This window comes from Nilaparvata lugens, chromosome X (assembly GCF_014356525.2).
Source record: "Nilaparvata lugens isolate BPH chromosome X, ASM1435652v1, whole genome shotgun sequence".
Classification (NCBI taxonomy): domain Eukaryota; kingdom Metazoa; phylum Arthropoda; class Insecta; order Hemiptera; family Delphacidae; genus Nilaparvata; species Nilaparvata lugens.
The window spans coordinates 88,709,413-88,732,694 of NC_052518.1; the positions used below are offsets into that span (position 1 = coordinate 88,709,413).

The following is a 23,282-nucleotide window of genomic DNA, read 5'->3' on the forward strand; positions in this document are numbered from 1 at the left end:
TGTTGGAAAAAGCTGCAGCACTAGCAGTCACCAACATTATGAAGGCTAAGGCAAAATTTGGGGGAGGTATGAAAAGATCACTGAAGGAAGTCAGCAGGGTGGTTGAGAAGGGGAAGAAACAAAAGATTCAACCATCGAAGAAAAAATCAATGAAAGGAGGTCGAGGTCTTTACTTGAGACATCAGAAACCAAAGGTTGGTACAGGTCTTAACTTGAGACAGCAGAGATCAAAGGTCGGTAAAGGTCTTTACTTGAGAAAGCAGAGAACAGCAACACCTTAGACATTATATTGAGGTACAATCAAAATCATAATGCTATACAAATATGGATATATATTGGATACATAGCAGATTAGATTCATTGTGCTGGAATCATCTGTGGAGAATAGACATTTTGTCGATCAACTGTGTATCTAGAACAATAGAGAAGATGGTACTCCTATTCTCAAAGTGGGCCGACTATGGTGAGACAAATTTACCATCAATCTCCCCATTTGATCTGAAGATGGTTGAGGATCATGTAGAAGATGAGGAAGAGGAAACTGATATGGAGGAGGACAATGAGGTAGAGGTGGAAGAGGAAGAGGAGGAAGAGGAAGAGGAGGAGGAGGAGGAGGAAGAGGAGGAGGAGGAAGAGGAAGAGGAGGAGGAAGAGGAAAAGGATGATGATGTAGTGGTGAGAAATACTACTACACCTATACTTTTGACTCGAAGGAGCATCAATTACCTGAAGGAAAGAGGTTGTGAGGTGATTCAACATCAATGACAGGGTATTGTCTCTAGCTGAAACAGTGTTCTAGAGGTATCACTGGATATCATCCGAAGACTATCAGACAACATAGAAGACTTGCCAAGGACTAGTGCTGGAAAAGGAGTCTACTACCTGGGACATCACCTGCTCGACATGGACCAAGGAGAAACATCATGGATACATCACTTTTCTGCACACTCAATATGATAAACAACTTGGATTTTGGAACACAGATATACCTGCTTGTAGTAAACTTTTCAATGAAATGGATGTTGAATTAATCAATAAATAGCTAATTGTATTCCAAACTGTTTACTTATTACCTACCATCTCCTTAGATATAGTTTAGCTATAAGTATATTCTGAGTGCCACTGACTGCGCTCAGAATGCTCATGCTCAGCCGGCGGGACAATTGCCAGCTGCAGCAGGTCAACTGTTGGTGGTGGTCGGACGACCGGCGAGGCGACCGGCGGGGCGACCAGTGGCCGGGCGACCGGTGGCGGCCGGACGACCGGCAGCGGGATGACTGGCAGTGGTGGGCCAGTCTACCCACTACATACAAAAAATATATCCTCTGGTTCTGTTGATACTGACCTTTAATACTTACCTTTACCGCCTTGGATTCAAGCATAGAACCTCCAACTCAGAAAGCTGACTTGCTAACCACTACACCATAGAGGATTTATGTTTAAAGACTCAAATTATATAGAATATGATACTTCTTCCAACCGGCGGCGGCCGGGCGACCGGTGGGGCGACCGACGGGGTGATCGGTGGTGGCCGGGCGACCGGCGGGGGCGACCGGCGGTGGCCGGGCGATCGGTGGCGGCCGGACGACCGGCAGCGGGATGACTGGCAGTGGTGGGCCAGTCTACCCACTACATACAAAAAATATATCCTCTGGTTCTGTTGATACTGACCTTTAATACTTACCTTTACCGCCTTGGATTCAAGCATAGAACCTCCAACTCAGAAAGCTGACTTGCTAACCACTACACCATAGAGGATATATGTTTAAAGACTCAAATTATATAGAATATGATACTTCTTCCAACCGGCGGCGGCCGGGCGACCGGTGAGGTGACCGGTGGCGGCTGGGCGACCGGCGGGGGCGACCGGCGGGCAGTTCAAGATCAGTAGGGGAATTTTTTTCCCTTTTTCTCCCCTTTTTCCCATTTATTCCCAATTTTATGTGTTTTTATTTTTATTTTTATTTTTATTTTTATTTTTATTTTTATTTTTTTTTTTAATTTTTTTTTTTATTTTTTTTTTAATTTTTTTTTTAATTTTTTTTTTAATTTTTTTTTTTTTTTTTAATTTTTTTTTTAATTTTTTTTTTAATTTTTTTTTTTAATTTTTTTTTTCTTTGTGACCTTGAGGTTAGGGTGGTTGACCTGGATGACCTTGAGGTTAGGGTGGTTGACCTGGATGACCTTGAGGTGGGTGTGGTTGACCTGGATGACCTTGAGGTAGGTGTGGTTGACCTAGATGACCTTGAGGTGGGTGTGGTTGACCTGGATGATCCTGAGGTGGGTGTGGTTGACCTGGATGACCTTGAGGTAGGTGTGGTTGACCTAGATGACCTTGAGGTGGGTGTGGTTGACCTGGATGACCTTGAGGTTGGGGTTGGTTGACCTGGATGACCTTGAGGTTGGGGGTGGTTGACCTGGATGACCTTGAGGCGCCTGGATGACCTTGAGATAAAGGCGGGTTCTGGCATACTTGTGTGCCAGAACCCGCCTTTTTATACTACTAAGCCCAAAACAAAAATCGCTAGCTTGCAACGGTCCTGATTGAAAACTGATTGCCCAGTTGATTAACTACTAGTTGATGTCTACTCCCATTTACAGTTTAAATAGTCAATTTAAAAGAAAACTATTGCGTCTCCATCAAGTTAACTCTATTCACATAAATTCTGCAGTATTTATCAACTTGAAACGTCGGGAGAAAAAAAGGTTTGAGTTATTCTTATAATTGTTTCTCTCCTAAAGATTGATTTTATACTTTTTTCGGTAAAAGCATAATGGCACTGACTCATTAACAGAACTAAAAATCTACTGAACCAAATACGATCAAATTTCGCATTTTTCAGTTTGCCTTCTATAGGCAAAGAGCGTAAGAAGGGGTCCAGGGAGATGGATAAGGCAAGCGAAGCGAGCCTGCCGGCTAAAATATATATCTTTTATTTTTATACATTTATAATATTTTCTATATATATATATATATATATAATAAGAATCGACAGAGATAGATTGAAAACACTTAGAAACTTACATTAGCCAGGAATTTTCGATAGCTGTGCTATCTTTTTCAACTGATGAGTGAATAGTGAGTCTTGTCCAGTTTGAATTCTCAACCGTTGAGAGCACAGAACATAGGACGAATGGAGGCAACATTTCTAAGAGTTCTCAAGCAATCATCTATCTCTGTAGTGTTTCCTGTTATTATTACAACTGTAACGTGTATCCTCAATCTATCTCTGTGGTGTTTACTGTTACTATTAAAACTGTAAACTGTATTTTAAAACTGTAAAGTGTTGTCTATATAATGAATTTTACTGCAATCTAGCACTTGGCTAATCAACAGTTCGGTTCCAAATTAATCTAATAGGGAATTTTACACTAAAGAATACTTTAAAAGTGAATCTTCTCTTGCAACTCTGTTTAAGCAATGCTTTTATACGTTTTAAAAACGAAAACTTAATAAATAAATTGCAGCTGCTACGTGAAATTCCTGTGCTGAAGGCAATGGAAGATGAGCAAGTATCAGGAATTTATGGTGTAAAAGCTTGGACTTTTAAGCAATATGGAGTGACGGGATTTGAGAAAGCATTGGAATTCATCAACGTTGCCAGAACTAAGCATCCAACAATGGCCGAGTGGCACTTCTTAACTGGAAGAATCTTGTGTGAGTTTACATACAAAATACTTATTTGTACATCACAATTTAATAAGTTATTTCTGGTCATATATTTAGCCCACATGGAACATGTCGACTTGAATCACAGAGGATTTAAATTAATTTTAGTAAAAATCAATATTGCTATAAAACAACAGAGTGTGATCAACTATGTTGAAACTAATTAAACCTTCTTAACATGGCGCTGATCGTAGACTCCATTCGTGCCATATGACCACTCTCAATCAATGATGTTATTATTCATTATTTATTCACTTGATGATGCACAAATGTTACTAGAGACTGGGAATAGAACAACAGGCACAGTCAAAAACTGTTCCATTTCCGAATTTAGTTGAATATCTTATCCATAAGGTAATATCACATTTACTAATATATCGAAAGTATTCTTCCAAGAAGTGATAGAATAGGTTACGCTTTTACTTGACCAATTTGAGTTCAAAGTATTCAAACCAAAATTACATAAGGCAGACCTTTAAATTTAGATGGATTATATATAAACCAAATGGATTCAGATTAATTTCTCAGTTCTGAATCTTATCTTAGAGATTATTGGAAAAGAACACATGTCGCATTTGAAATTGTATTCCTAGTATTGCATATTATTATAGTTATATTTCCTTAATAATTAATGAATTCTGATGCATTTTCAGCAAAGATTCGCTACATGAAATTTACTTTCATGGCCGCCTCAGACGAAGAGGCGAATTCCTACTGCACCGCCTACAAGCTAAACCCAGAAAACGAGGTCTATGGAGTGTACGTAGCACAGATCACTCGCGAAAAGGCATATCAACTGTTCCAAGAATCTCGTCATGACAGAGAACAAAGTAAAAAGGTCATAGACAAAATTGACAAAATGAATGACGAAGCGTTTTCGCTATACATGTGAGCAATATTTTTACTTCATCAGTTTTGTGTCTTTGTGTTGAGGTTGTATTATAAAGTGATAAAATAAGTCAATGGTCGATTTGGTTCATGTAAAAGGTCTATTGTTGAAGACCTGAGAGACTACATATTTGATTGGCATGCTCTATATCCTCATGTATTGGCAAGTTTTGATTTTGCAGGATCTTGTTGAACTCTCTCTTTTCATTCAAGCATTCATGCGTCGGAGGTTGGGTTCTGGAATGTGACTCAGTACCGGGAGCCATTCTGTAGGCGTCGAATTTATGACACCAGCAACCATCCTCATTTATTTATTCAACTGAGCATCAACCTTGTGCACATTTGAATTATTTAGCCACACGGGCGCACAAAACTCAACAGTCGAAAACACGAGATTCAGGGCTGATAAGCGCAATGTAGAAGCTGAAACTCCCCAAGAAGTTCCACGGAGCTTTTGGATGATATTGTTACTGGACTTTTTGTTTCTCCACCATTTTTGTAAGTAGTTCCTTGAAGAAAAACGTCCTGTCAAGTACTACGCCCAAGTATCTAAGTGTTTTGCAATGAGTGAGCCACTTGTCTTCAAATTGGATGCGAAGCTCCCTGTTTGCATATTTGTTACTGAGATGGAAGCATGCAACCTCGGTTTTACTGGTATTCGGTTGGAGGCGCCATCTACGAAAATATTTTCCCAGTTTTTTCAAGTCAGCTGTGTGAGAGTCTTTTCCGTCTCCTCAAACAACCTGCTCTGAGTTGTTAACACCCAATCATCAGCATAGCCATATTTTCTTGATGTTGTCTCTGGCATGTCTGCAATGTACAGACTGAACAACAGAGGGGTAAACACTGACCCCTAAGGCAGGCCGATCCTTAGATTTCTTTGTGTACTTACATCAGAGTATTGTTCAGGACTCGAGCTGTCACTTTCAAGTTTATCACTTTGAGGAGCTTGTAAATCATGCCTTCTCTCCACACAGTATGATATGCTGCTGATAAACATACAAATGCAGCAGAGATTTTCAGCGTGTTGTGGAATCCGGCTGCAATGCCTGTTGTGAGTGAGAGAACTTGGTCCACACAGCTTCGGTGAGTTCTGAATCCAGCTTGTTCGATTGGAATAGTTTCAAATACCTTCTGGCTGATCCTATTATGAATCAGCCTCTCCAATAATTTGTATATCACCGATCATAATGCAATTGGTCCGTAGCTCTTGGGTGAGCTTGCAGGTTTTCATGGCTTCAAGATTGCTATGTACTTTCATTGCCTAAGCTCTTGTATACAAGTTTGCATTATATCAGCGAACCAAACCCTTGCATACTTTGCACAATTTATCATTAATTTCGGGTTGATGCCACATCGCATCACACATAAGTTGCGACACTATTTACTTGATGGTATGTTGCACAAAGTGAATCATAGCCAGGTACCCTTTATCTTTTCTTCAGCGATTCTTTACTGTCACAGTGTGTTTCCTGGATTGCGACCAGATCAATATTGTCTTGTTTTAAAATGTTTGATAAAAACTGACTTTTAGAATAGCTTATACTCTCTACATTCAAATGAAAAATTCAGACAGAAGGCCCAAGATTTCTAGTTGGGTAGTCCTTAAAAAGACCTTTGGATTTATTATTCATTTGCATATTCCAATTTATATTCCAAAAAGTAGAGTTGTGTCGTGTGTGGTCAGGAAAACAATAGTTTGTCTGACCGCCAGTAGGCGTTAGGTCATTTAGCGTTATCAAGGGTATCATTTACACGAGTAGGTGTAACATTACAACCCAATGTTTATAGTTTATAGAATATGTATAAACCTCATAAATTATAAAAAATATATAGAAAATGTATGAACAATTTTTATAGAATACTGCCATTATAACATGAACATCATAATAGAATTAGGTGCAACATGCAAGATACAATTAATTTTAGTCTCTCTTGGAATTTCCAAATGTTTTTCAGTGATTTTTACTTGTGTTATATTTTAGGTGGCTATATGCTTCACTTCATTAATATTTCAGAATTGCAGTTCATAGGCCATTATAACTTTAATGATACTGTACTTCATTTTTGATCTTTAAATGAAATTATAATCATGTACTTGAAATATGCTAAATTTTATTCCAGGAAGATGTTAGAAAGTGAAAACAAGGATGCGAGTGTCTTAGCTCTAACAGCCTATGGTTTGGCAAAACTGCCCAAGCCATACAGAAAAGTAAATTTAGCAGTAAAAACAATTTTGAAGGCGCTGGAATTATATCCATCTAATCCATTTATTAATCATTATGCTGGTTTGATCCACATTCGTTATGTGAAGGTAGGATTCATTCTATAATAATTCACTTATTTATTCACTTATAGTAAAGGCTCATGCCCGAAACAGATCCAATTATTATTTTTACAGGTGTCGTTCAAATGTAGCTACGTTATCACTATCACATCATTGAATTACGTCCAAATTTACACTAAAAAAAACAAATAAGGTTACCTTATTTTTCATCTCCCTCTCATTTTGATAATGTACTTATTGTATAAATGAATAAATAAAATTATTAATATTTTACTACTAACGAGATTCTAATGTACGACTAAATCTATAGATGACTGACTTTATAATTCAGAGGTCCCGGGTTCAAACACTGGCCCGTCCGTAATATTTTTCTCATGTTCAAGATGGGCACTTTTAAAATGTATTTAAGAGTGCCGACTTCTATTATAGACTATTGAAATATAGTTTTTTTAAAAATGAGTTTTTATGCCTTTGAGTACCGGTACTTAAGCAGTCGGTTCCGACTGCCTAAAAGCAGTCGTTAGGTCATGCTAGAGCCCATTACATTAATCAGGGCTTACATTACTTGAGAACTCAGACCTATGCCAGCCACATCACTTGATATTTATTTTATTTATTTCAAACTGTCAGCTTTTCTCATAAATACATCGATGCTTTCCATTCAATCAATGCTGCCAGTTTCAAGTGAATTTATTCAAGTCGTCTTCATTGAATACCTATAATATATCATTCTATATTTATTCTGCTGTGCTTTTAGAATTAAAGTTTGTTTTTCGGTAAATCTTCAAAATTATATTTTTAATATGTGAATATCTCCCATTCTAGTTATAAATATCGGGACACCGACCTTCGCTCGTTATTCATTTATTGATAAACAGAACACAATTCTTCAAAATGATTGGGGAAGGACTAACAGGCACAGCCCAAAACTGTTTCTTTCCCGAATTTTGATTTATACACTATAAATGGTCCAAAAAGTAGGTTATGTTTCATACACTTGAATTCAGGTCCAATTTTCAGTCAAAATATTTAAAAACAGAAAATTTCTCATTTAGATTGTTTACAAATCAAATTGAATAACAAAATAACACTCACTAATCACTTAAAACTGTAAAATAATGATTAACTTTGAATATTATGATATACTCTAATTTAGAATGATAAGTCATGTCATGTCAACAAATCAGATTATTTTGATATTTGATATTATTTTGAGTCTATAAAATTTCTAGATAATATTTCTCGCGAGATACGGTAAGCTGATTGATTACACAGCTGATCTCCCACACAGGCACACGCATCTTCTGTTATCGACAGAAAGTAGGTTATGTCAATGAAAGAAAAACTTGGAATAGTAAAATACATCAATTCGAAGACAATCCAATGAATGCTCTATAAACCTACGATGAGTAGAAGAGCGAATATCTCGGGAACTATTGGGAATATCACATCATTCCACTGAACAAAAAGTGTAAAGAATTTATCAAGCTTCATTTTTGAATTGTTAGTTATGTCGGTTGAACGCATTGTTCTCAAAATATGAACGTGGAAGCAAAACGCTGAAAAATGAAACTTTTAAACCACCCTCATACCATTATAGCACATGAGTTAGGAATGGGGACTTTTGGTATGTTCTCCTCCTAACTAGTCTCAACAAAGCTGAAAAGTCAAAAATTTTGTTTAAAACATTCCCTCCAAATTCCTTTGTCAATTGGTCTATTGTTGCAATAATGGAGATTTCACACTCAACACTAAAACTGTTGCAAAAGGTGTAGGGAAATTCGTAAAGGTGTGAAATTATACATAAAATAAAAGAGAATTCAATGCTCTATAAGCTCATAATCAATATTGATTTTTCCCATCGATTTTTGGAAAGTTATGAGAGCAATAATAGAAGAAAATTGTTGGCAAACGTGTTTTTTCAAAAATGTCACACATTCAAGAGCGGATATCTCGAAAACTAGGGGAGATATAAAAAGAGTTGTAGGATGAATATTGTAGGAAATTATGTGAGCTTTAATTTTTCATATGACAGTCAAATTCTTAATATACATAGTTTTTGAGTTTTATGCGAGAAACCAAAAAATGGTACCTTTAAACCACCCCCACTCCCTTAGCACAGGGGATAGGGGTTGGGACTTTTACCTCCTTACTACCCTAAATAGAAGTGCGGGGATTAAAATTGTCTTCTCAACTTTTCCCTCTATAACCTTCCCTTGACTGGACTATTATTTTTTATTTTTTTATTTTGAGCTTACAAAGATATGTTATTTTTGCAGGATACTACTAGAGGGCTTGTCTTTCTCAAACAAGCCGTGGAACAAAGAAATGTTCCAGCATTGATGGATCTTTTAAAATTGAGATCTGATATCGATCCTCATTTCGATCCTATGCCCTGGTTGACCAAGGCATTGGAAAGATATGAGGACTACAAATCGATTATCCTCACTGAAATGGCGTCTTGGTATTTTTTTAAAAAAGAAGATGTTTTCCGCGCCTGGCATCATCTAAAGAAAATAACAAACGACTATTTTGCCAAAGTAAGTTGATCAATAATTTTAATATTCATCCAACTGAAAGTATGATCCACTTATATAATTATAGTGAGATTCGCCTCAAACTGTTGGGTGACAGTCACTTCATCACGGATTTCAGTTGGTCACGAATCAGCTGTTAAGGAGGGTCTCAGTTTGTCGAAATCTCACTTCATCAAGTTTCTGTTGATTGCTGAAAGTATAGTGAATAGAATAGAATAAATATAATATCAGCCCAAAAAACAGGAAGATAAAAACATAATATATTCGAATGAGATTTATAATATATTTAGAATAACACCAGCATAATTTAAATGCTAAAACCTTACCTTTTACCTTTGAAACATAACATTCAAAGGTGAGTCGTGATGCTGCGAAAATCGACGGCCAACTTCCTACTTGTTTCAGTTTATCACGAAAAGTTTAACATAGATACGTGATGAACTGAGGACTGTCTGCATTTCTTATAAATAAAATCAATGCCCCATATTCAATAAATGATAGCACTTTAAAATAACACTGACCTTAAAATGACACTGAACTTGCCTGTCACAGCAATTCAGATATTCATCAATGTAACTTTCATGCTGGTCTGTGTCAATTTGGATAGGCTACACATACAGAGTATTTCTGAATTAGACCGACAAACTTTGTGAGTTGTTTCGTTACATCAAGGTGAAGAAAAAGTGGTTCCAGTAGGGTATTGAAAATGCAATGTTACTAAGATATAATAATGATGGCGGAGTACGGCATATTTTTCAATTTAAAATTGATACAGTGAAACCTTGATAATACTACATCTCAAGGGAGCGCTCAATAATGCACTATAACGTGGTCTGTACTAAATTGGGTACTGTATCGTTGTTGAATGTGGAGAATGTGTAGTACTGTACAGTGTCTCACTAAAGGTGTAACAGCCGAGAACCACATGAAATTTTCAACAAAAAATGTTCAGTAAAATCTTCTTATATCGACCTAAGTCTATCGATTTTTCGATATTTTGAAAACTAGAAAACTATCAGAATCTAATTACGATATGATTGGAAAGAGAAAAAATTCCTATAAAATTGACATTGTTCTTCTTTTTGAACTTTTTATGAGCGTTCAAACTGTTTGAAATTCAGCTTTGAACTCAACAAATGTCCTTTTTTAAATTTAAGCTCTCATAAAAAGTTTATTAACAGTAGATATAAATTGCCAATCCTGGGACCAAATGTGCCAGACTTCCCCACCTAACCTGACCTAACTAAAAATCCAACCTAACCTAAGGTCAAGGTCAAGGTCAAAACTTCAAAAAAATAGAACAAATTAAATAAAAAAAATAATAACAAAAAAAGTAATAAAATTTAAGAATGAAAAACCAAAGATAAATAAAACTTGATAAAAATAAATCAGAAGGCCTCCCACTCACTCTGGAGTGTATAGTGTTCACAACAGTGGGGGGACCATCAGTGTTCAGTTAAGAGCTATAGAAGACACATCTCCCATGTTCAGTTCTAGGACCTGGTATTTCAGCACATTGCAGCACAGCCACACACTTCTCTTTGTGAAAAAGTATCCTAGGACACAACACTGCCATTTTGATCCTCAATTGTATAAAAAAGGTTAGTACACAAATGTTTTTTATTATATGTTTTGAAAAGAGATGAAGAAATTTGTCTTATTCTATTCATAAAAAATGGATATGTATTGATTTATATGATTAATTTATTATTATTTAGTCTTCATACCTGTTGAGCTCTATAAACAAAATGTCAGCAGATTCATATGATTTCAATGATTTCAAGTATGTCACCTCATAATGTAATGCATAATATATTTTGTGAATAAGTATGTTTCTGCCTGTGGAGCTACGAACAATGAGTTAACAGATTGATATGATTGTAGACAATGAACTGTGATTAGGTTGGGTCTGCAGAAGTTACTAGTAACTTCTTCCGACCTAACCTTTCAATGATTTCAAGTATGTCACCTCATAATGTAATGCATAATATATTTTGTGAATAAGTATGTTTCTGCCTGTGGAGCTACGAACAATGAGTTAACAGATCGATATGATTGTAGACAATGAACTGTGATTAGGTTGGGTCTGCAGAAGTTACTAGTAACTTCTTCCGACCTAACCTTTCAATGATTTCAAGTATGTCACCTCATAATGTAATGCATAATATATTTTGTGAAAAAGTATGTTTCTGCCTGTGGAGCTACAAACAATGAGTTAACAGATCGATATGATTAGACAATGAACTGTGATTAGGTTGGGTCTGCAGAAGTTACTGGTAACTTCTTCCGACCTAACCTTTCAATGATTTCAAGTATGTCACCTCATAATGTAATGCATAATATATTTTGTGAATAAGTATGTTTCTGCCTGTTGAGCTCTATGAACAATATGTCAATAATTGTAGACAATGAACTGTGGTTAGGTTAGGTCTGCAGTAGTTACTAGTAACTTCTTCTGACCTAACCTAACCTCAAAATATTGATTTCAAACATTGTTTTTTCTGAACATACCACCATCGTATGATTGGTTCTCAGTAGCATATATAGTAGTAATAATTGTATGCTAAACATCTAGATTTAGTGCAAGAGATGTCATTCAAGATGACTGTGTCACTCTAGATAATTGCTGTCTACATTGCATCCTATTATTAATCTGCTTGTACTTATGTTACAGATGAATAAAGCTACAAGATGTCAGCAGACCAGCAGCTTGTCAGGAGAGTTTTGTACATTGGAGAAGGTGTTCAACAACAACCTTCAGACACTCTTCTACAACAACTCTTCACCCAACCCAGCAAAAGATTTCCACTCTCTGCTGAACAGCCTGCAGACAAAGATCGTTGATGTGATAGGTCAGGAGTTCCAGACACATGGGCCAATCAAGGTCAACCTAGTGTTGGAGGCTACATACCAATGCACCTTGATGAGAAGAACATTGAGCAGGAGGAATTTCAGAATGTAGCCTTCAAGACTCCGAACTATTCAATATTCAATGTCAACAATATTGCTGGAATTATCAGGGAGGCATGCAAGAAACTGTTGGAAGAAGAGGCCAAGTTCGAGGGCAACTCTAGTGGATGGAGCCTTCTCATCATCGATGGTCTCCTCATATGCATCAGTAAGCACAAACCACTTCGAGGATTTTCCTACATTGAACTGCCAGCCAAAATTGCCACAAGAAAAGCCATCATCAACCCAAAGAATAGGGATCAACAATGCTTCAAGTGAGCAATCCTCGCCAAACATGTGCAAGGAGCAAATCCTGAACGAATCAATGATAGATATCATCAGCTCATTGAAAAATACAATTTCAATGAAATTTCTTTCCCCACTACCATCAATCAAATTGACCGTTTTGAGAGGGATAATCCAAGTGTAACTGTCAATATATATGGGATGGATTCCAAATGTATTATCTATCCAAGACGTGTTGCAAAAGGAATGATGGAGAATCATTTTGATTTACTACTCCTCCATGACAATGATGGTAGTGAATATATGCGCCACAAACATGAGCAATTCACTTTTAATCAGCTGACTATATCTGTATTTTTACAGAAACGGTATAAGATATAGATATAAAAAGCTTGGCATCAGCTGATTAAAAGTGAATTGCTCATGTTCGCAGCATGTATATCTGTGCGCACCTTAAGATAATTCCTGTGCCTAGTATTTATAACAGGGGCGCGACAGTTGAGACCGATGACAGTCGAGGCCTGCGACAGTAGAGGACTGTTTTTCAGTCCTCTACGGTCGTAGGCCTCGACTGACGGGAGTGTAGAAAAATTGAAGAGTCCTCTACTGTCGCCTAACGCAGGCGACATTTGAGGCCTCTTTTTCAGGAGTCCTCTCCCATCGTAGGTCTCGACTGTTGGGGCTGTACAAAAATTGGAGAGGCCTCAACTGTTGCCTAACGCAGGTGACATTTGAGGCCTCTTTTTCAGGAGTCCTCTACCGTCGCTGGCCTCGAATGTCACTGGTCTCGACTGTCGGGCCTGTACAAAAATTAGAGACTCGCTTGCAGCAGATGACAATTGAGGACACATCCTACTGCGATTCCAGACAAAATACATTTTGTAATGATTATAACTTCTGATTTGTTGAAAACCAAATAATGGAAACTTCTTTCATAAAAAAAGCATATGAACTTTGAAGGTGATAGGGCTTATCCTTAAAGGATTTTCAGAATGATCATCTTTGTGAAGAACTACAGCTTAATCAGTCAAGTATTTCAAGCATGATGAGCTCACATACAAACAGACAGAAAGACAGAGACACCATCTCGTCTTATAGATGGATAGAAGATAGATAAATTTTGGATTTGTCAATGAAGGAGGCATAATGCAGTAGTAATGGATTCTCATTACTTAAAAATATGTTAAGGGACCATCATCCAAGTACTGGAATGTATATGATTTGACCACCTTTGTTGACGAAACTCAATTGGAGGATGAAAAGATGCTGGTCTCTTTATTTTACATGCTGAACTTTCAAAGTTACAAGAATTTAAAGTTATAAAGAATTTGAAAGTTACAAAATTAATAAGTTTCAGAGAATAGAAAAAGGTTATATAGTATGATGCTTAGAGTAATGAACAAATTTACCTCTTTATATAATCTAGGAAGTTGATTTGAAAAATCGACAACTTTACATAAACATTCTTCCTTAAAAATATTTTTCACAGTGTTTTTGGAAACTATACCCGAAAGATCTCTAACAATTACTATATATAATCAGGCATATAATTTTGTACCTGTGTAAAACCACCTTTTTTGAGATCTTGCAATTTGTAGAAATTCAGTTCTAATATTATTCCTGTGCCTGGTATTTATAACTCGCACTTTGCGCTCAGCAGGGGCTTCGCCCACGGCACCCCTGTAAAAGTTTTTCTGGTATATATCATTTTTGGTTGAATTTTTTTCATTTTGGGGTTTGGCTGTGCCCCCTTGCACCACACAATGTTTAATTGGAGTGATAAAAGTTTTGGGTTGGACATTTTTAGGGTTAGAAAGTTTCTGTGGCCTAGAAAATGATTTGTTTTAACCTTTTTGTGCGCTTGATATTTTAAAAATAAATTAACTTGCATTTTCCTTATTTTCTAACCATTCTCTTCCATTCAAGTTTTATTCAACTCAGATTAATTTTCTGAATGTCTTATTCCTTTAGCTTTTTTGATAAAATTATCCAGTAAAAAGTTAGATAATTCTGAATTTATTTCAATTCTTCTCTCATGAATTATACAAAAGCCATTGTTTCGAGGAAGTAGTGGCCATTGAACTGAGAGACAAGGAAGAATATAGGAAATGGTATTGAATAGAAAGAGATGGAGAAACAACAGCCAGCAGGTAGCCATCCAGCTCTGTATAGGGTCGGTTGCACAGAAGCCTGTCAAACTTTAACCATGATTGAATGCTATGAAAAGAGGCGCCTTCTTTTCAAAAAAGACTGACCTGATTGGTTCTTTTGGCATTTAATCATGATTAAAACTCAACAGGCTTTTGTGCAACTGGGACAATGGGTTTGTTTAATTTGGAGTTAAAGACCATCTTCCTATATGACTAGGTGGGTCTCACCATATTTCCTGCTATGCTGATTCACTCATTATAGCAGACAATTCTTTATAATTATTGAGCTACGACTTTATTTTATAACAATAAATTGTTATCAACAGGTACACCTTTACATGCTGACTAAAGACTTGAATTAATCATACCCTTTCATTTTCGAAATACCTGGTAAGTTGTTATAGCATAACATATATTAGTCAAAATAGACATCCACTACACAGTTCATAGGCTCGTATAATTGATTTTTGAGTTCATATCATCAGTTTTTTATTCAGTGTTTCTATAGCTTCCTTTAATGCTACTCTTGCTTACTATTTTTAATCTCTTATTTATTGCCAACTGTTCTGTAACATCGGAATCTACAAAGGAACCTCAAAATATCTTGTGATTTATAATTAGATTTCCTATTGAATAGGACAAAGGCCTATTCATACAGAAACCACATGGTACAAATTGTATTGGTATTGTGTGGTCGCTGTATTCATAGCCCAAAACATAGGCCTAAGAAGTCCTGCAACTAGAGAGTTGAAGTATGCAATATCCACATTAAAAGGACAATATCGCTTTGAGTGAACCAATGTTTGCAATGCACCTTTGAAGAGCTAAACGAATCTTATCTCTTGTCAATATCCTAAAAGTAGCAAGTTCTTCAGCCCGGGGGAACTTACCAGTTTCTACAGTATTATTATCACCTCCTGACTACTTCTAACCAATCGTCTGATTTCGTCTTTTTTGTCTCATTTCATTGATGCAGTACAATGAATACTGAATACTGTTCTTGTTTCTCAAATGATCATCATTTTTTCTCCTTTAGGAACTTCGGTCAAAGGATATAGAATACTTACAGAGGAAATGATATCAACAGAGTACCAGATCACGATCATAAATAGAATAGATTAGGTTTGATTTGATGAAAATATATTCATTCATTCATGGAAATTGCAATAATACTTGTGCTTTCTGGTTTATGCTCTTATTCACAATGAGATTGAAAAAACGAATTATTCAATGTATTTAACTAAGGATGGGAACATCCTTAGAAAGATTGTAATGAAGGAGGAATGCAATTGAAATTTGGCATAATTCTCTTTTTTTGAAAAGGACATGAAAGAGTATTCCTTTTATGAGCCGGAGTATGGTGGAATAGAGCTGTTAGAAAGATAAGCTGATGCTGTATTGAATAGAAACTGAGAACTAAACCAAACATGGATATATGAATGAATGAATGAATGATAAAGAAATTTGATGGTGGAATATTCAACTCATGTTTTGGGACTTGACCTGTACTTTTCAAGAAATAGCCAATTCATATTAACGTACGTTTCAAGGAATTTTATTATTAGGCTGGTGGACAATGATGATGCTCATCGCACATCCAGTTTCAGAATTCTGCTTCTTCAGAAAACTGTTATCTGCTGAATGACAACAAAAAGGCGTACGGAATGGAAAAACATAACAGAGAACAAAAACATGTTAATGTCCACGAATAGAATTGATGAGGTGGAATAAGCTGTAACGGTGTTGAATAGTACTGTATTCAATGCAACACATTTTGGGAAATACCTGCTCCAAAATATACAAAGCTTATGTGTTTTAAAGAATTCCCAAACATTCAATATGACAATAGGTTGACATTATTTTCGTTTGTGTTCACATTCATACTTTGTTCGTTCATCAAAAATCCTACATCAAAATGTCAATACCTGAGAGAAACCAACAATCTGGTGATGTTAACCGTTGTGCATTGTATTACCACATACAGAAATTACAAGTGAGAGACCAAAGTTGCTCTTGACACTTGACAGTTTACACTTGATGGTGTTTGACTTCGAAGAATAACACATTAATTCAGTTTTCAATAAGTTATCATCATAGTTCAGTTTAAAGTAGCCTAACAATATAACCATGGTTATAAATATAGTCATAGTCAGTTACTTCTAATGGAAGAAGACCGTTTAGGGAAATAATTCCAAAGTAACTGAAAGATTCTTGGAACGATTCTGCAGTATTGGACAACGTCAATAAAAAAACTTGACCTTCTAACCCCAAAGTTTTTTACAGAATGCCCTGAAAACCTTGAATGTTGTATTCCTCTTGCAGTTGACAGCATTTCCTTCTTAGGAAATAAAATTAAAAAAAGTGAGCGTAAATACACACACAAACACATACACATATACAGACCAATACCCAAAAAACACTCTATTACCCAAAAAAACTCAAGGAATCTTGAAACATATATAAATTTAGAAATTGGGGTACCTTGATTTTTTTGGAAAGCAATACTTTCCTTACCTATGGTAATAGGGAAATGAAAGTAAAAAACTGATTGAACAGAGTAATTATAATAACAAAATTATTTGACAATAGTCTAAACTGAAAAACTATGCGACTAATTAAAAGAAAAAACTAAAAGAAAAACCGATAGAAATACAATACAATAATTCTTAATAAACACGGAAGAATTTGCCCACAATGCATTGGCAATGTGGGCACCTGCATGGCAAAGTTATTTGCTCTTCTTCTTCTTGTTCGCCATTTGTTAATATTGAGACAAAGTGTCGTGGCGTGATGAGGTGGAAAGGGAACTTAGATGGGATAGTGGAGAGGAAAATGGAATTGAATCAACCTTGAAATTAGGGAAAAACTTGGAGAACGGAATGAGAATGTACAAAAAATGAGGAGAGAAAGATGTGGAAATGGAAGAAAGTCAAGGTATGAATTTAGAAAGAAATGAAAAAGAAATATTGGCTAGTATTGGAAAAAGTGAAATTTATAAGAATAATTATAGAATGAAGAGTGTGTATGGGTTGATGCATACTCAACAAAGAGAAGAAAATTGATGAAAAAGCAATTCAAGTACCCCAACAGCCAAAGAAAGTCAGTCTTACCAAGCAGTGTTGCGTGTAATGCAGTGTTATGTTTTGTTCACGCTCGTTTCATCTTGTGTGTTTTGTTTATGTTTGTTATCCTTTTCATATTCATTTATTTTATGGCTTGAGGGCGAGCCAATTTGTCAGAATGGCCGAGTGTAGGATATGAGATTGTAGCGATGGCAATTCTATTTTGACGTATGATGTTATCATCATATGAAAGTAATCATGTGATTAATTCCATAAGCAACATCGTTAATGAAATAAATGAACAATTTAGTTTTTATGAGAAAAGCTCAATGTATATATAGATCAAGAAAATGTAAAATGTGAATGTGTGAAATTAATAAAAGTTATTGATTTGTAACAGGATATTGATTTGTAGAATAATATCCTACATCTATCATGAACTGAGAATTTGACATCCAAGTATCAAAAAGGTATTTATGAGTTTGAAAATTTCGTTTTTTATGATGAAGCAACTAAGGTTTATTTACAGTTGTAAAGTTGCAATACTTATTCATAATATGGAAGGAATAATGGGATATAATATATTATTCAATTGCTGGTATATCCATACAAATTAAATGATAATTCTTTTGGTGCTGTCTACCATTCTGGAGAGCCTAGCGCAGGCGACAGTTGAGGCCTCTTTTTCAGGAGTCCTCTACGGTAGCAGGTCTCGACTGTCGGGGCTGTACAAAAATTAGAGAGGCCTCAACTGGGGTCGAGTCAAACGAGGCAAACGACAGAAGAGACCAGCGACAGTCGAGACCAGCGACGGTAGACACCGGCGACATTCAAGGCCAGCGACGGTAGAGGACTCCTGAAAAAGAGGCCTCAAATGTCGCCTGCGTTAGGCGACAGTTGAGGCCTCCATAATTTCTGTACACTCCCGACAGTTGATACCTGCGACCGTAGAGGACTCCTGAAAAAGAGGCCTCAACTGTCGCCTGCGCTAGGCTCTCCAGAATGGCAGACAGCACCAAAATAATATTATCATTTAATTTGTATGGATTTACCAGCAATTGAAAAATATCCCATTATTCCTTCTATATTATGAATAAGTATTGCAACTTTACAACTGTAAATAAACCTTAGTTGCTTCATCATAAAAAACGAGATTTTCAAACTCATAAATACCTTTTTGATACTTTGATGTCAAATTCTCAGTTCATGATAGATGTAGGATATTATTCTATGAATCAATATCCTGTTACAAATCAATTTCACACATTCACATTTTACATTTTCTTGATCTATGATTTCCATTCAATATACATTGAGCTTTTCTCATAAAAACTAAATTGTTCATTTATTTCATTAACGATGTTGCTTATGGAATTAATCACATGATTACTTTCATATGATGATAACATCATATGTATAAGTTATAATATAAGTTATAATCATTATAAAATGTATTTTGTCTGGAATCGCAGTAGGATGTGTCCTCAACTGTCGCCTGCTGCAAGCGAGTCTCTAATTTTTGTACAGGCCCGACAGTCGAGACCAGCGACATTCGAGGCCAGTGACAGTAGAGGACTCCTGAAAAAGAGGCCTCAAATGTCGCCTGCGTTAGGCGACAGTTGAGGCCACTCTAATTTTCGTACACTCCCGACAGTCGAGGCCTACGGCCGTAGAGGACTGTAAAACCTCTACGGTCGGAGTCCTCGAATGTCGTCAGTCTTGACTGTCGCGCCCCCCCTCAACTGTCGCCTAAGGCCTACCATACACGTTTCGATCGGTCTCAAGACCCGGACTCTTTAGTCCCGGTCTTAAGACCGGGCCTCAATGGCGGTCTCCCCATTCACGTACCGATCGGCCTTGGGGCCGTTGTGTATCCAGTACCGTATCCAGTAGCGCGGTAGCTCTATTAAATACAGAACGCTTGAAAAATTCAGCAACTGCATGCAACATAATTATAAATATTGCAAATGACAACCTCGCCTCGAATAATCCAAGCAGTGTTTCATTACAGCCTTTCTAGAGGCAATCAGCTGCTTGCGTTTGAAATAATTTAGTCAAATATTTTGTAAATTACCAGCCTTTATTATACAATTTGGTACACAATACATACCATGCAGATGCTCTCCTAACTTTAAAATTCCTTGGAGACCAAAATACAACATTCCGTTTTGACAGTTGAAAATAATTTGAAAATAATTCTGTGAAACTTTCTTGCTTTCACCACCCACTTATCTTTCAAAACAAAAAAGTTTCGAGCGTGATGAAAATATTATGTTTTCTGCTCGAAATGTATCAACGTTGATGAACATAATCATTAATTAAAAAATTATTATGGGTCGGATAAAAAAAATCCAGACACCAATAGAAAGGAGACATTCTCTCCGTTAATTTGATATAAAATTGTTACACATTACAATGCCCCATGATTCTGGGAGAAGTTATATCCAAAAGAAAAGCATATCTTCGCGATGTTACCAATTTTATCATAAAAATTGAATTTCCTTCAATCCTTCAACCCTGAAACTTTTTTAGCACTACTAGGACAGGACTGGACAGGTATTACACAGTAATATTTCTATTATCTTATTTGATTATATCATTATTACCATATTTGAACAGAGAGGAAAATATGAAATCTATTTTTTATCTCATTTCATGTGATCAACTACAACTATGATAATAGGAAAATTATAATATGAAAATAGGAATATTATAATCATATATTATCATACCAGCCTCAGCAGATAATTTATTTAGCCGAATGTGATGCCACACTCCAAAAACACCACACTACACACACACTGACCCTATTGCTTGGGGGATGTGTTGATTCCTCAACTATTCTGCTCACTCTGAAGTGAAACAAGGGGATGATCAGTGCAGTATTCGTTTCCTGAAAAAACCGGTTTTTATTGTGACTGTTAACTTTCTCCTACTCACACTGAGGCACAACTGGGGATGAAAAATGAATATTGACTCTCTCAAAAAATCTATTTTTTGTGAAATCGATTTATTTTTTTCGATAATCGATTTTTCAAGAAATCGATTTTTAGAATAATTTTGCTATCCATAACATGTGCAAAACATGTTGACCAAGGGTATAATTGATTTTTCAAGAAATCGATTTTAAGAATGATTTTGCTATCCATAATAAGTGCAAAACGTGTTGACCGAGGGTAGAAAATATGGCAGAGGGGGAAGAGTGGGTGTTTTGGCCTTAAGACGAAACCAGGTTTCCCCATTCACGTTCAGTTCCGTCTCAAGAGCAATTAAAATTAATCCGTCTTGAGGCCGGGCCTCACTTGATTCCAGTGCGGCCGAAATCCGGCCTTGAGATCACTTTTGGTCTTGAGGCCACACCATACACGTTTCGATCTGCCTCAAGACCCGGAATGAAGAGTCCGGGCCTTAAGACCGATCGAAACGTGTATGGTAGGCCTAACGCAGGCGACATTTGAGGCCACTTTTTCAGGAGTCCTCTACCGTCGCTGGCCTCGAATGTCGCCGGTCTCTACCGTCGCTGGTCTCGATTGTCGCAGGACTCTTCTGTCGTTTGCCTCGTTTGACATCGACCCCGGGAGAACTACTGAACACTATGAAATATGTGTGGGGAGCTATGGATACAGTGAAAGGAATGAGCGAGGCGGACGACTAGTCGAATTTATAGAAGGTAAAGCCATGCATTTGATGAACTCATTCTTCCTGAAACATGAGACAAGAAGATTGACTTGGCTGAGTCCAGAAACGAAATCGACTACTTTGTCATAGGCAAGAAATGTATTGTACTAGGTGTAGACATAGAAGACCGAATAAATACAGTGAGCGACCACATACCTCTGAAAATGGAGATACGAATTGAAGAGAATAGGAAGAAGTGCTATGGCGACCGTCTCATAAGAGAAAGTACAATTGATTTGAGAAATTCCAGATTTGAACAAAAATTATAAGTTACACTTTTTGTGTAGTTGAGAAGTTGATATTGTGGTAATTATTCATATTAAATGGAAAAAACTAAGAAATTGTAAACAGAATTAGTAGAGGGAGGTTGATACTTTAGACTGACTTTTTTGCTCGAGATCCCCCTCCCCCCTCTCCCCCCTCGTCCATCCCTCCTCCCCTTCCCCCCGCCTGTAGGGCGGGGGGTGTTCTAAAAATAGATGTTCTAAAAATAGAAAGAAATAGATCTATTTAAAAATAGATAATATTATTCCTGTGCCTGGTATTTATAACTCGCACTTTGCGCTCAGCAGGGGCTTCGCCCACGGCACCCCTGTAAAAGTTTTTCTGGTATATATCATTTTTGGTTGAATTTTTTTCATTTTGGGGTTTGGCTGTGCCCCCTTGCACCACACAATGTTTAATTGGAGTGATAAAAGTTTTGGGTTGGACATTTTTAGGGTTAGAAAGTTTCTGTGGCCTAGAAAATGATTTGTTTTAACCTTTTTGTGCGCTTGATATTTTAAAAATAAATTAACTTGCATTTTCCTTATTTTCTAACCATTCTCTTCCATTCAAGTTTTATTCAACTCAGATTAATTTTCTGAATGTCTTATTCCTTTAGCTTTTTTGATAAAATTATCCAGTAAAAAGTTAGATAATTCTGAATTTATTTCAATTCTTCTCTCATGAATTATACAAAAGCCATTGTTTCGAGGAAGTAGTGGCCATTGAACTGAGAGACAAGGAAGAATATAGGAAATGGTATTGAATAGAAAGAGATGGAGAAACAACAGCCAGCAGGTAGCCATCCAGCTCTGTATAGGGTCGGTTGCACAGAAGCCTGTCAAACTTTAACCATGATTGAATGCTATGAAAAGAGGCGCCTTCTTTTCAAAAAAGACTGACCTGATTGGTTCTTTTGGCATTTAATCATGATTAAAACTCAACAGGCTTTTGTGCAACTGGGACAATGGGTTTGTTTAATTTGGAGTTAAAGACCATCTTCCTATATGACTAGGTGGGTCTCACCATATTTCCTGCTATGCTGATTCACTCATTATAGCAGACAATTCTTTATAATTATTGAGCTACGACTTTATTTTATAACAATAAATTGTTATCAACAGGTACACCTTTACATGCTGACTAAAGACTTGAATTAATCATACCCTTTCATTTTCGAAATACCTGGTAAGTTGTTATAGCATAACATATATTAGTCAAAATAGACATCCACTACACAGTTCATAGGCTCGTATAATTGATTTTTGAGTTCATATCATCAGTTTTTTATTCAGTGTTTCTATAGCTTCCTTTAATGCTACTCTTGCTTACTATTTTTAATCTCTTATTTATTGCCAACTGTTCTGTAACATCGGAATCTACAAAGGAACCTCAAAATATCTTGTGATTTATAATTAGATTTCCTATTGAATAGGACAAAGGCCTATTCATACAGAAACCACATGGTACAAATTGTATTGGTATTGTGTGGTCGCTGTATTCATAGCCCAAAACATAGGCCTAAGAAGTCCTGCAACTAGAGAGTTGAAG

The 23,282-nt window shown here is 36.4% G+C and overlaps 1 protein-coding gene across 3 annotated transcripts in view; it reads left to right on the top strand.

Annotated features, from left to right (window-relative positions):
* Window positions 1-23,282, top strand: part of LOC111047128 — a 51,662-nt gene that overhangs the window by 15,860 nt on the left and 12,520 nt on the right. For all 3 annotated transcript variants that reach the window (XM_039443283.1, XM_039443284.1, XM_039443285.1), the window contains 4 exons: window positions 3,469-3,658; window positions 4,324-4,558; window positions 6,683-6,872; window positions 9,125-9,385. In XM_039443283.1, coding sequence (XP_039299217.1) covers window positions 3,469-3,658; window positions 4,324-4,558; window positions 6,683-6,872; window positions 9,125-9,385 — 876 coding nt within the window. The remainder of the gene's footprint in view (window positions 1-3,468; window positions 3,659-4,323; window positions 4,559-6,682; window positions 6,873-9,124; window positions 9,386-23,282) is intronic.